Source organism: Rhinatrema bivittatum, chromosome 8 (genome assembly GCF_901001135.1).
Source record: "Rhinatrema bivittatum chromosome 8, aRhiBiv1.1, whole genome shotgun sequence".
Lineage (NCBI taxonomy): Eukaryota > Metazoa > Chordata > Amphibia > Gymnophiona > Rhinatrematidae > Rhinatrema > Rhinatrema bivittatum.
Window position 1 is genome coordinate 236,461,624 of NC_042622.1, and position 12,615 is coordinate 236,474,238.

Genomic DNA, 12,615 nt, shown 5'->3' on the forward strand with positions numbered 1-12,615 from the left:
GTGCTGTGGAGTGGTCCAAGGAAGGGTAATATGGCATCTAAAGCTACGATATCTCGCTGACTGAAAGAGACTGCGTAGTCTACCTCTACCGGTTGGTCTTCGTGCCCATTCCACTCGTTCGCAGGCAGCATCTTGGGCGGAATGCCAACAAGTCTTGCCTCAGGAGATTTGCAGGGCGTCTATTTGGAAGTCTTTACATACTTTTGCAAGGCATTACAGACTGGATGGAGAAGGTGTGCTCCAAGTGGGCCTCTCCAGATCCCATCCCACGTAAGAGAGCTCTGGTACATCCCAGGAGTCTGGACATATCCAGGTACTTACAGGGAAAGGAAAATTAGTTCTTATCTGATAATTTTCGTTCCTGTAGTACCACTGATCAGTCCAGAGTCCCGCTCATTCAGCATTTGTTTTTTGTTTTTGGGTCTGCAGATCTTGTTTGACGGTGTTCTACAGGTTCTGTTCCCATTTGGGTTTAGTGAGCTATTTCTGATCGTGTTATTGTATTTAGTTAGTTTAGTTGAGGCCATTCTACTTTGATACTGAGTAATACTGCCGGACCGTAGGTGGCACCTTAAGATATATATGGCAGGGTCTGTTAAAAGCTTTTCTGTCTCCATCTGCTGGAAGGGAGGCAAAACCCAGGAGTCTGGACTGATCCGTGGTACTAAAGGAATGAAAATTATCAGGTAAGAACTAATTTTCCTTTCTACATGCCTAATAATGGTTTTTGGACTTGTCCTCCAGGTACTTGTCTAAACCCTTTTTAAACACATAAACCAACAAAAAGGGTGGAAATACCTTATTTGCTATATCATTTGTCTGGTATTCTACTAAAAAGGCATCTGCCACCCCTTAGGCTATGCCTTAACTGAAAATGTATACCATTTTTAATTTGAAGTCACAAATCCTCTTTTTTGTTTGTTTTTATAATGCAATTAAAAATATCAATCTTGACAAGGTTCAAATAGTTCTTATTTGATGTTTAAAAACCTCTCTAAAATATATATTTTTGGTGGCCCAGGAATACTTATCTGAGATTAATTTTGAGAGACATATGTGGCTTAGGATCGTGTCATGGTTCTCTGCCCACTTCGACTTCCTATGCCCAACACTGACAGCATTTCAACCAAAAGGTCTGCTTCGGGGGCTAGAAAGAGCTTTAAAGGAATAGATAAATTCAGCACTTGTAATTCCTGGTCATGAATTTAGCAATAAACTCACAAACGTACTATTTTGAAGGAGTCTCTCTTCTTTCATCCTGTCAACGTCTGGTGGCGTATTCTCAGTACCGCCGATTTTAAAGGGACAAGTACCTCAGTACATCCAGGGCATGGCACTCAGCTTCACTGAGCATAGGAAGTCGAAGTTGGTGGAGAACCATGATTCGATCTTAAGCCGCTCGTGTCTCTCAAAAATAAAAATCTCAGATAAGTGTTCCCGAGCCACCAGGAATATATATTTTAGAGAGGGTTTTTGAAAATCACATAAGAACTATTTGAACTTTGTCAAGATTGATATTTTTAATTGCATTATAAAAACAAACAAAAAATAGGATTTGTGACTTCAAATTAAAAATAGTATACATTTTCAGTTTATTTGTTGAGTTTTATATACCGTCTTTCAATAGAGCCATCATAATGGTTTACAAACATATACATTTTCTTAGCAGTTGTGCAACAGTAAAAATCAATTTGAACAATATCAGAAATAAGCATATCAAGTCCAGAGAGCATTATTAGGTTGGATGAGGAGGGTATGCAGTTCACAGTGAAGAGAATTATTAAGAGGTTTATAATTGAGAGTTGGAATCATCAGACGTCTGAGGGTCAGTGTGGAATTTGCAGAACATTAGTGTTTTTAGGTCTTTTTTGAATATTTTTAGGTCGTGTTGGGTTCTCAGGAATTTAGGTAGGGTGTTCCAAAGTTTAGGTGAGGCAATTGAAAAGGCTCTTTCTCTTGTGGTTGCCAGATGCGCATCTTTGATAGGGGGAATGTTTAGGTAACCTGAGTTATTAGAGTGTAGGTTTCTTGGAGGATTTTGTTAATTTTAAGGATTTAAGTTAAGACATAGCCTGAGGGGTGACAGATACCTTTTTAGTAGAATACTGGACAAATGATATAGCAAATAAGGTTCTTTCACCCTTTTTGTTGGTTTATGTGTATATAGTATTCAAAGGGTGTTTTTAGATAAGAGGCGATTTGTGTTGACAGCATAAACCCTTTTTAAACCCAGTTACGCTATCTGCTTTCACATTCTCTGGCAACAAATTCCACGGTTTGTGCTGAGTGATGTAAAGAGGGGTGAACCGGCCCAGGTTGGAAACATGGAGAGACAAATACAGTGACTGGGACAGAAGGAGTTAAAGCATGTCCAGATAAGGAATTTGTGTCAGAAATACAATATGGACAGGATGGGTGTAATGCAGGTTACCCCCAGAATCAATATGGTGCTTCTGGGGGAGCTCAGGAGACCCAGGTTGTGTAAAGAGGGGTGAACCGGCCCAGGTTGGAAACAGAGCAGGTCAAAGCCCCCATGCCCAGCAGTAGTGGGATTGCACCTGTGAGCAGTGAAAACATAATTTCTCCAATTTTTGTTTTAGATGTGCTACCTATTAACTTCATGGAGTGTCCCTTAGTACTATTTAAAAGAGTAAATAACCATTTCTTATTTACCCGTTCCACCCCACTCCAGATTTTGTAGACCTCTATTGTATCTTCTCTCAGCTTTCTCTTCTCCAAACTAAAGAGCCTAACCAGTTTAGCCTTTCCTCATGGGGAGCTGCTCCATCCCCTTTATCGTCTCTGTGCCCTTCTCATTTCTGCTATATCTTTGAGGTGAAGCGATCAGAACTGCACAATATTCTTGAGGTATGGTTGCACCATGGATTGATACAGAAGCATTATATCCTCTGGTTTTTTTTTATTTTCCATTTCTTCCTTTTTTTTTTTTTTTTTTTGGAAATATAATAGTCCTAGTCATTTCTCGTACAGCATCATAAGATCACAATTCAACCAAACCCTTATAATATTAGACATTGATGGTAATAGTAATCCCTTTGTTCTTATTTTAATTTTATCTACTAATCTTACATCCTAACATTTTCATTTAGATATTTTATATACCATTCTATGTAAAGATCACAACAGCTTACAAAAATCAAATTCTTAACTATGAATCAGCAAATATCCAAAGTAAAATATATACACGCCCAGGATGCCTTTACTCTTGTTACATCCAGGAGTCAAAAATGAGCAAGTAAGAGCTAAATTCCCTCTTTGCCCAGCCATCCCTTCCCCTCCCCCCCCACCCCACCCCATTACTATCAGATAATTATTTTGAGGGTCACATTACTGGTCTAATGACACATTCTCAAGAGATATCACAGTCAACCTCACAAATCATTAAGGATCAGACTCCAAGCATGCCCCCAACAAACTCTGAATATACTTGTCCCATGTTGCCAGAAAACAGGTTTTGAAAGAAAATTTAATATGGGATGCCATTGATTCCATAACATCATCTCCTGTAACAAATTTCTCCATTGCCAATAAGAAGGTGACGTAACTTCCCTCCAAACCAGTAAGATTTCTTACCCAGAACAAATGTCTTCCTAGAAAAGCTCCTATCTCCTCTTTTCACCATGTATCTGGGGAGATCTACCTCGAACAAGACCAACTCTGAATGGGAAGGAATATGACTACCCAAGACTATCCCCACGTAGTACAGTATCTTGAGATAAACAAGCAGATTGTGATAAATTGCAGGAGGACCTTGCAAGATTGAAAGATAAGGTTTCTAAATGGCAGATGAAATTTAATGTGGACAAGTGCAAAGTGACGCATATAGGGAAAATAACCCTTGCTGTAGTTACACAATGTTAGGTTTTATCTTAGGCGATATCACTCAGAAAAGAGATCTTGGCATCATAGTGGATAATACATTGAAATCATTGGCTCAGTGAGCTGTGGCGATCAAAAAAGCAAACAATGTTAGGAATTATTGAGAAGGGAATGGCAAATTAAATTTGGATGTTATAATGCCTCTTTATCGCTCCACGGTGAGACTGCATCTTGAATACTGTCTGCAGTTCTGATCACCGCATCTCAAAAAAGATATATAGTTGCACTGGAGAGAGTGCAGAGAAGGGCGACCAAAATAAGTGGCATGGAACAGCTGCCCTATCTGAAAGGCTGAGGAATTTAGGGCTGTTAGGTTTGGAGAAGAGATGAATGAAGGGGGTATGATAAAGGTCTACAAGAACATAAGAAATAGGATGCTGGGCTTGATGGACCCTTGGTCTGACCCAGCATGGCAATTTCCAACAGAGGTCAAACCAGGCCACAAGAACCTGGCAATTACCCAAACACTAAGAAGATCCCATGCTACTGATGCAATTAATAGCAGTGGCTGTTTTCTAACTCAACTCGATTAATAGCAGTTAATGGACTTCTCCTCTGAGAACTTATCCAAACCTTTTTTGAACCTAGCTACACTAACTGCACTAACCACATCTTCTGGCAACAAATTCCAGAGCTTAATTGTGCATTGAGTGAAATAATTTTCTCAGATTAGTCTTAAATGTGCTACTTGCTAACTTCCTGGAATGCCCCCTAGTCCTTCTATTATTTAAAAGGGTAAATAACCAATTCACATCTACTCGTTCAAGGTCTCTCATGATCTTAAAGACCTCTATCATATCCCCCCTCAGCCTTCTCTTCTCCAAGCTGAACAGCCCTAACCTCTTCAGTCTTTCCTCATAGGGGAGCTGTTCAATCCCCTTTGTCATTTTGGTTGCCCTTCTCTGTTCCTTCTCCATCGCAACTATATCTTTTAGAGATGCAGCGACCAGAATTGTACACAGTACTCAAGGTGCGGTCTCACCATGGAGCGATACAGAGGCATTATGACATGTTCCGTTCTATTAACCATTCCCTTCCTAATAATTCCTAACATTCTATTTGCTTTTTTGCCTGCCGCAGCACACTGAGCCAATGATTTCAATGTATTATCCATTATGATGCCTAGATCTTTTTCCGCTAATGAAGGCATGCTAACCCCCGACCCACCCTTGGCTGCTGACTTTTGCTTTTAGTTCGTTCTTTAGGTGTGTACTGGCAGAGTGTTGTTCTTACTGTTTTGTTGGAGGACTGGTAAGTGTCTTAACCAGCTAGGTGTACTTGTTGGTTGAAAGCATGAGTGGTTGATTGTGGACAAACTGATTATAACTGAACATAACTATTAACAGTTTGGCTTTTTCAGAGAATACTGGTGGGCTGATGTCATGGCGGGGCTATATGTCCGTGACGTCAGCTTTTACTCCATCTCCATCTGCTGATAGAGGTGCACAATCCACTTGTGGGGATTGGCCTGCCTTCATTAGAGGAAAGGAAATTATCAGGTAAGTAGTATCTTGTGCCTGATGGAAGACTTGGCATATACCTAAGAGAATCCTGTAGTACTTTACTATGGCAACAACTCTCTGAGACTCATAGCAGGTGGGGGATGTCAGAGGGTAGGTAGATATGTACACAATCCTGAATTAAGCTCAAAACCAAGGATAACTTCTTATTTGCAAGACTTTATTTTAGCTGAATGATTCTTTAAATTTGCTAGGTTGAAGTGGTTCTGTAATTTCATCAGTCTAGCACTGACTTTTAGAGGTCGATGAGACCTTACTTGAGATTCAATGCATTATAGCTCTAAGTTAACTTTCTTGCTTTCTAGTAAAATCCCTTTTAATCTGTAATGGTTTGTTCATTTGACAGGTAATCTTTAGATTTTTTTTTCCATCTCTGGATTGCTGTTCTGTAGGCTTTATTCTGATATTTTCATGTATAAATATGGCATTTGTTCATTAATAAGCTTGTTCAAGATTAAAGTGCCCCTCACTCTTTTTTTACTCAGTTGCCTGCTGATCCAAAAGGAATGATAGAAATACTGGAATCGCAGACATTGCTCTTATCCTATCTCTCAATAAAGGTAAGAAAGCTGTAGAGAGTACTGTATAAGGAAATCTAATCTACAAGGCTGTGTTTCCATTGAGGGGCATTATTGATGGTGCCATATTCGTTGATTGTAAAGGACTTTGGAATTTGTTAGGATAAGGGGTGTTATGAGGAGCTGGATCAAACCCTGGTCACAAACCCTGCACATAAAAACATAAGACTTGCCATACTGGGCCAGACCAAGGATCCATCAAGCACAGTATCCTGTTTCCAACAGAGGCCAAAACCAGGCCACAAGAACCTGGCAGGATCCCAAGGGGTAGACAAGATTCCATGCTGCTTTTCCCCAAGAAAAAACAGTGCATATCTGGCGTAAATATCAAACATAATTCAGTTTGATGTTCATTAAAGAAGGTCTGCTGCTGGTTGGCAGGACCATAGATGGGAATGGGGTAGACGAAACGCCGTATACAGAAAAGAATGTATGGGAAGAGCTAGGCAAACTGAAAGTGGACAAGGCCATGAGGCCAGATGACATACATTCCAGGATACTGCAGGAACTCGGCGAATTGCCACAGGATCCGCTGAATGATCTGTTCAATAGATCTCTGGAAATGGGTGAGGTGCTATGGGATTGGAGAAGAGTGGTTGTGGTCCCACTTCACAACAGTGGTATCAGAGAAGAAGCTGGAAACGACAGGCCAGTTAGCCTCACCTCAGTGGTGGGGAAAATCAATGGAGAGGCTGAGGGAAAGGATAGTGAACTATTTACAATCATAAGAAATTGCCATACTGGGTCAGACCAAGGGTCCATCAAGACCAGCATCCTGTTTCCAATAGTGGCCAATCCAGGCCATAAGTACCCAAAAACTAAGTCTATTCCATGTTACCATTGCTAATGGTAGTGGCTATTCTCTAAGTGAACTTAATAGCAGGTAATGGACTTCTCCTCCAAGAACTTGTCCAATCCTTTTTTAAACACAGCTATACTAACTGCACTAACCACATCCTCTGGCAGCAAATTCCAGAGTTTAATTGTGCGTTGAGTAAAAAAGCACTTTCTCCGATTAGTTTTAAATGTGCCCCATGCTATCTTCATGGAGTGCCCCCTAGTCTTTCTATTATCAGAAAGAGTAAAAAACCAATTCACATCTACCCGTTCTAGACCTCTCATGATTTTAAACATCTCTATCATATCCCCCCTTAGTCGTCTCTTCTCCAAGCTGAAAAGTCCTAATCTCTTTAGTCTTTCCTCATAGAGGAGCTGTTCCATTCCCCTTATCATTTTGGAAGCCCTTCTCTGTACCTTCTCCATCGCAATTATATCTTTTTTGAGATGCGGCGACCAGAATTGTACACAGTAGTCAAGGTGCGCTCTCACCATGGAGCGATACAGAGGCATTATGACATTTTCCGTTTTATTCACCATTCCCTTTCTAATAATTCCCTACATTCTGTTTGCTTTTTTGACTGCCGCAGCACACTGTACCGACGATTTCAATGTGTTATCCACTATGACGCCTAGATCTTTCTTGGGTTGTAGCACCTAATATGGAACCCAACATTGTATAATTATAGCATGAGTTATTTTTCCCTATATGCATCACCTTGCACTTATCCACATTAAATTTCATCTGCCATTTGGATGCCCAATTTTCCAGTCTCACAAGGTCTTCCTGCAATTTATAACAATCTGTTTGTGATTTAACCACTCTGAACAATTTTGTGTCATCTGCAAATTTGATTACCTCACTTGTCATATTTCTTTCCAGATCATTTATAAATATATTGAAAAGTAAGGGTCCCAATACAGATCCCTGAGGCACTCCACTCTCCACTCCCTTCCACTGAGAAAATTGTCCATTTAATCCTACTCGCTGTTTCCTGTCTTTTAGCCAGTTTGTAATCCACGAAAGGACATCGCCACCTATCCCATGACTTTTTAGTTTACGTAGAAGCCTCTCATGAGTAACTTTGTCAAACGCCTTCTGAAAATCAAGTATACTACATCTACCGGTTCACCTTTATCCACATGTTTATTAACTCCTTCAAAAAAAAATGAAGCAAATTTGTGAGGCAAGACTTGCATTGGGTAAAGCCATGCTGACTTTGTTCCATTAAACCATGTCTTTCTATATGTTCTGTGATTTTGATGTTTAGAACACTTTCCACTATTTTTCCTGGCACTGAAGTCAGGCTAACTGGTCTGTAGTTTCCCGGATCGCCCCTGGAGCCCTTTTTAAATATTGGGGTTACATTTGCTATCCTCCAGTCTTCAGGTACAATGGATGATTTTAATGATAGGTTACAAATTTTTACTAATAGGTCTGAAATTTCATTTTTTAGTTCCTTCAGAACTCTGGGGTGTATCCAATCCGGTCCAGGTGATTTACTACTCTTCAGTTTGTTAATCAGGTTTACCACATCTTCAAGGTTCACCGTGATTTGATTCAGTCCATTTGAATCATTACCCATGAAAACCTTCCTTACGGGTACCTCCCCAACATCCTCTTCAGTAAACACCGAAGCAAAGAAATCATTTAATCTTTCCGCGATGGCCTTATCTTCTCTAAGTGCCCCTTTAACCCCTTTATCATCTAGTGGTCCAACTGACTCTCTTACAGGCTTTCTGCTTCGGATATATTTAAAAAAGTTTTTACTGTGAGTTTTTGCCTCTACAGCCAACTTCTTTTCAAATTCTCTCTTAGCCTGTCTTATCAATGTCTTACATTTAACTTGCCAGTGTTTATGCTTTATCCTATTTTCTTCTGTTAGATTCTTTTTCCAATTTTTGAATGAAGATCTTTTGGCTAAAATAGCTTCTTTCACCTCCCCTTTTAACCATGCCGGTAATCGTTTTGCCTTCTTTCCACCTTTCTTAATGTGTGGAATACATCTGGACTGTGCTTCTAGAATGATATTTTTTAACAATGACCATGCCTCTTGGACATTTTTTACTTTTGTAGTTGCTCCTTTCAGTTTTTTTCCTAACAATTTTTCTCATTTTTATCAGTTTCCCTTTTGAAAGTTTAGCACGAGAGCCGTGGATTTGCACACTGTTCCTCTTCAGTTAGATTGCTGGTCCTGAGGCAGCATGGATTCACTACAGGAAAGTCATGTCAGACAAATCCGATTGATGTTTTTATTAGATGATTCGAGAATTGGATGAAGGAAGAGTGTTTGATGTGATCTACTTAGATTTCAGCAAAGCTTTTGATATGGTCCCACATGGGAAGCTTGGGAGTGAGCACTAAGGGAATGGTTAATAAAACGGAAAATGTCATAATGCCTCTGTATCACTCCTTGGAGAGACAGCACCTTGAATACTGTGTACAATTCTGGTCTCCGCATCTCAAAAAAGATATAGTTGCAATGGAGAAGGTACAGAGAAGGGCAACCAAAATCATAAAGGGGGTGGAACAGCTCCCCTATGAGGAAAGGTTGAAGAGTTTAGGGCTGTTCAGCTTGGAGAAAAGACGGCTGAGGGGGGATATGATAGAGGTCTTTAAGATCAAGAGAGGTCTTGAACGAGTAGATGTAAATCTGTTATTTACACTTTTGGATAATAATAGGACTAGGGGGCATTCCATCAAGTTAGCAAGTAGCACATTTAAGACTAATTAGAGAAAATTCTTCTTCACTCAACACACAATTAAGCTCTGGAATTTGTTGCCAGGGGATGTGGCTATTGCAGTTAGTGTAGCTGGGTTCAGAAAAGGTTTGGATAAGTTCTTGGAGGAGAAGTCTATTAACGGCTATTAATCAAGTTTTTACTTGGGGAATAACCACTGCTATTAACTGCATCAGTAGCATGGGATCTTTTTGGTGTTTGGGTAATTGCCAGGTTCTTGTGGCCTGGTTTGGCCTCTGTTGGAAACAGGATGCTGGGCTTGATGGATCCTTGGTCTGAACCAGCATGGCAATTTCTTATGTTCTAATGGTTTGTGGAGTTTTCTACCAAGGCACAATTAAACTCTGGAATTTGTTGCCAGAGGATGTGGTTAGTGCAGTTAGTATAGCTGTGTTTAAAAAAGGATTGGATAAGTTCTTGGAGGAGAAGTCCATTACCTGCTATTAAATTCACTTAGAGAATAGCCACTGCCATTAGCAATGGTAACATGGAATAGACTTAGTTTTTGGGTACTTGCCAGGTTCTTATGCCCCCCCTCCCCCCATCACCAGATCAAGTGTCCAGAGGTTTTTCTCTGATGGGGGGCTGGCTATTTCAGTAGCTGAGCGGTGAAAGGAGCCTGGCTCCTTTTCTGTAAAATAGTGCCGGTAAGACCTGTTGGGAGCAGGCAGAGCACTCTATCCTGCAGCTCCAGCCTGTCACAGTTGGTCCCAGGACTCCGGAGGGGGTGGCTTTGCCGCCCCTTACATTCTCAGGTGCTGATTGGTGTTTATTAATTTTGGCGCGCTTTTCCTGACTCCTCTGTTCACGGCGCCATGCCGCGCTCATCGGCTTGTTCAGCTTGCGGGGGGACGGGGGCGCGACTCTCCCAGGAGGGTCTCTGTTCCCAATGTCTTCCCGGGGGCAAGGGACCCTCCTGGGGGTCGGGCGCTGCCCACAATTCGACGGCTGCTTCTCACTCGCGGAGAGTCACGGTTCCTCAGCGGTCAGCCCCGCCTCCCTCTGAAGAAGGGGCGGCGGCCATTTTGTCCTCGCTGCACTCAGACGAGTCAGCGTTGGAGGAGGGAGATTTCCCTCCTCATTCGCTGCCGGCCTTCAGCCCGCAGTGGGACACAGGTTCGGGGTTTTCTCCTTCCCTCCCTCCTCCTGCTCGTCCCGCGGGGGATGATCTCAAACGGCCAGCACAGCTTTCTTCACAATTTGTGCTCTTAATGCACAAAGCGTTTTTGGAAGCACAAGCGGGCTGGGAGGACTCAGGGCCTACGCCTCCCAAGGCGTAGGCCCTGAGTCCAAATCCGGATCAGAGCAAGTCGGGGGAGCGCTGCCCCCAGCCACAAGGAGAGTCTGAGCCTTTAGCTCCTCAACCGGACCCCTTACTCGCTGTAGGGGGAGGGGATCTGGACGGACAGGTGTCCGTAGAGGGAGATGATCCTCAGGTCCTGCGTTTATTTTGCAAAGATGAGCTCGATTCTCTCATCACTCATGCGTTACAGGAATTGGGAGTTCCGGAACCTCCACAGGAAGTGGATTCGTCCCCAGGGGATGAGGCCTTGGTGGGGCTCCGGGGGCCCCTGAAAACTTTCCCATTTCACCCAAAGTTGTTGCAAATTGTCTCTAAGGAATGGGAGCTTCCAGAGGCTTCCTTACAAGTTAGCAGGGCTATGAATAAGTTGTATCCCCTGCCGGCTGAGTCCTTAGAACTTCTCAAGATCCCCAAAGTAGATTCAGTGGTCACAGCGGTGATAAAACATACCACTATACCAGTGACGGGGGGGGCACAGCCCTTAAGGATATCCAGGATCGAAAGTTGGAGATCGTATTAAAGCGCATTTTTGAAGTTTCAGCTCTGGGCGTCCGAGTGGCCGCTTGTAGCAGTCTCATACAGAGGGCCATGCTTCGCTGGGTCCAACAATTGCTTACGTCCCAGGACCTTCCACCGGGGGAAGCGGAACAGGCCAAAAGCATGGAAGCTGCGGTCGCTTACACGGCGGATACCTTATATGATCTCCTGCGGACTTCGGCTCGCACTATGTCCTCGGCTGTATCCGCCAGGCGGTTACTCTGGCTTCATCACTGGGCGGCGGATGCTTCCTCTAAGGTGCGTCTGGGTTCCTTTCCCTTCAGAGGGAAGTTATTTGGTGACGAGCTTGAGCAGCTCATTAAGGACTGAGGGGATAATAAGGTTTATAAGTTACCGGAGGACAAGCCCAGACAATCTTGCCCCTTTGGGAATTCAAGCAGTCGGTTTAGGGGACAGCGTCGTTTCCGGATGGGGAGAGGGGGCTCCTTCTCCCAGAGGCAACAGACTTCTCAGTCCCCGTCTTGGTCGCATTCCTTTCGTGGCAGACGGCCTCAACATTCGGGAGCTTCTCATACCTTCACTCCCAATAAGACAGCGCAATGAAGCCACACAAGCCCATTCCTCCGTTCTGCAAATTGGGGGTCGGCTGTCCTTATTTTGGGAGGAATGGGCCAAAATAACCTCAGACCAATGGGTTCTGGATGTTGTAGGTCGCGGTTACGTTTTGGATTTTGCGCGACCGCTCCGAGATCTGTTCCTTGTATCGCCTTGCGGACCTCCGGCAAAACAACAAGTGATTGCTCAGACGTTGTATTGTCTTCAGGCGCTGGGGGCAGTGGTCCCAGTTCCTCCTGCCGAGCGACGAACCGACCGATATTCCATTTACTTCATAGTCCCGAAGAAGGAAGGGACGTTCAGGCAAATCCTGGATTTGAAGCAGGTCAACAGGGCTTTGCAATTTCCGTGTTTTTGCATGGAGACGCTAAGGTCTGTTATTGCGGCCGTCCACAAGGAAGAATTTTTGGCTTCTTTGGACCTAACCGAGGCGTATCTCCATATTGGAATTCAGGAGCATCATCGGCGGTTCCTCTGGTTCATGGTGCTCGGGGACCATTATCTGTTTTGCGCACTTCCGTTTGGATTGGCAACGGCCTCCAGAATTTTCACCAAGGTTTTGGTGGTGGTAGCGGCTTCTCTTCTTCAAGGGATATTGGTACATCCTTATCTGGACGATTGG

At 43.0% G+C, this 12,615-nt stretch overlaps 1 protein-coding gene across 2 annotated transcripts in view; it reads left to right on the forward strand.

The window, feature by feature from the left end:
• HAUS8 (HAUS augmin like complex subunit 8) overlaps nt 1–12,615 on the forward strand; it is a 135,113-nt gene that overhangs the window by 79,154 nt on the left and 43,344 nt on the right. For both annotated transcript variants that reach the window (XM_029614170.1, XM_029614169.1), the window contains exon 7: nt 5,906–5,980. In XM_029614170.1, coding sequence (XP_029470030.1) covers nt 5,906–5,980 — 75 coding nt within the window. The remainder of the gene's footprint in view (nt 1–5,905; nt 5,981–12,615) is intronic.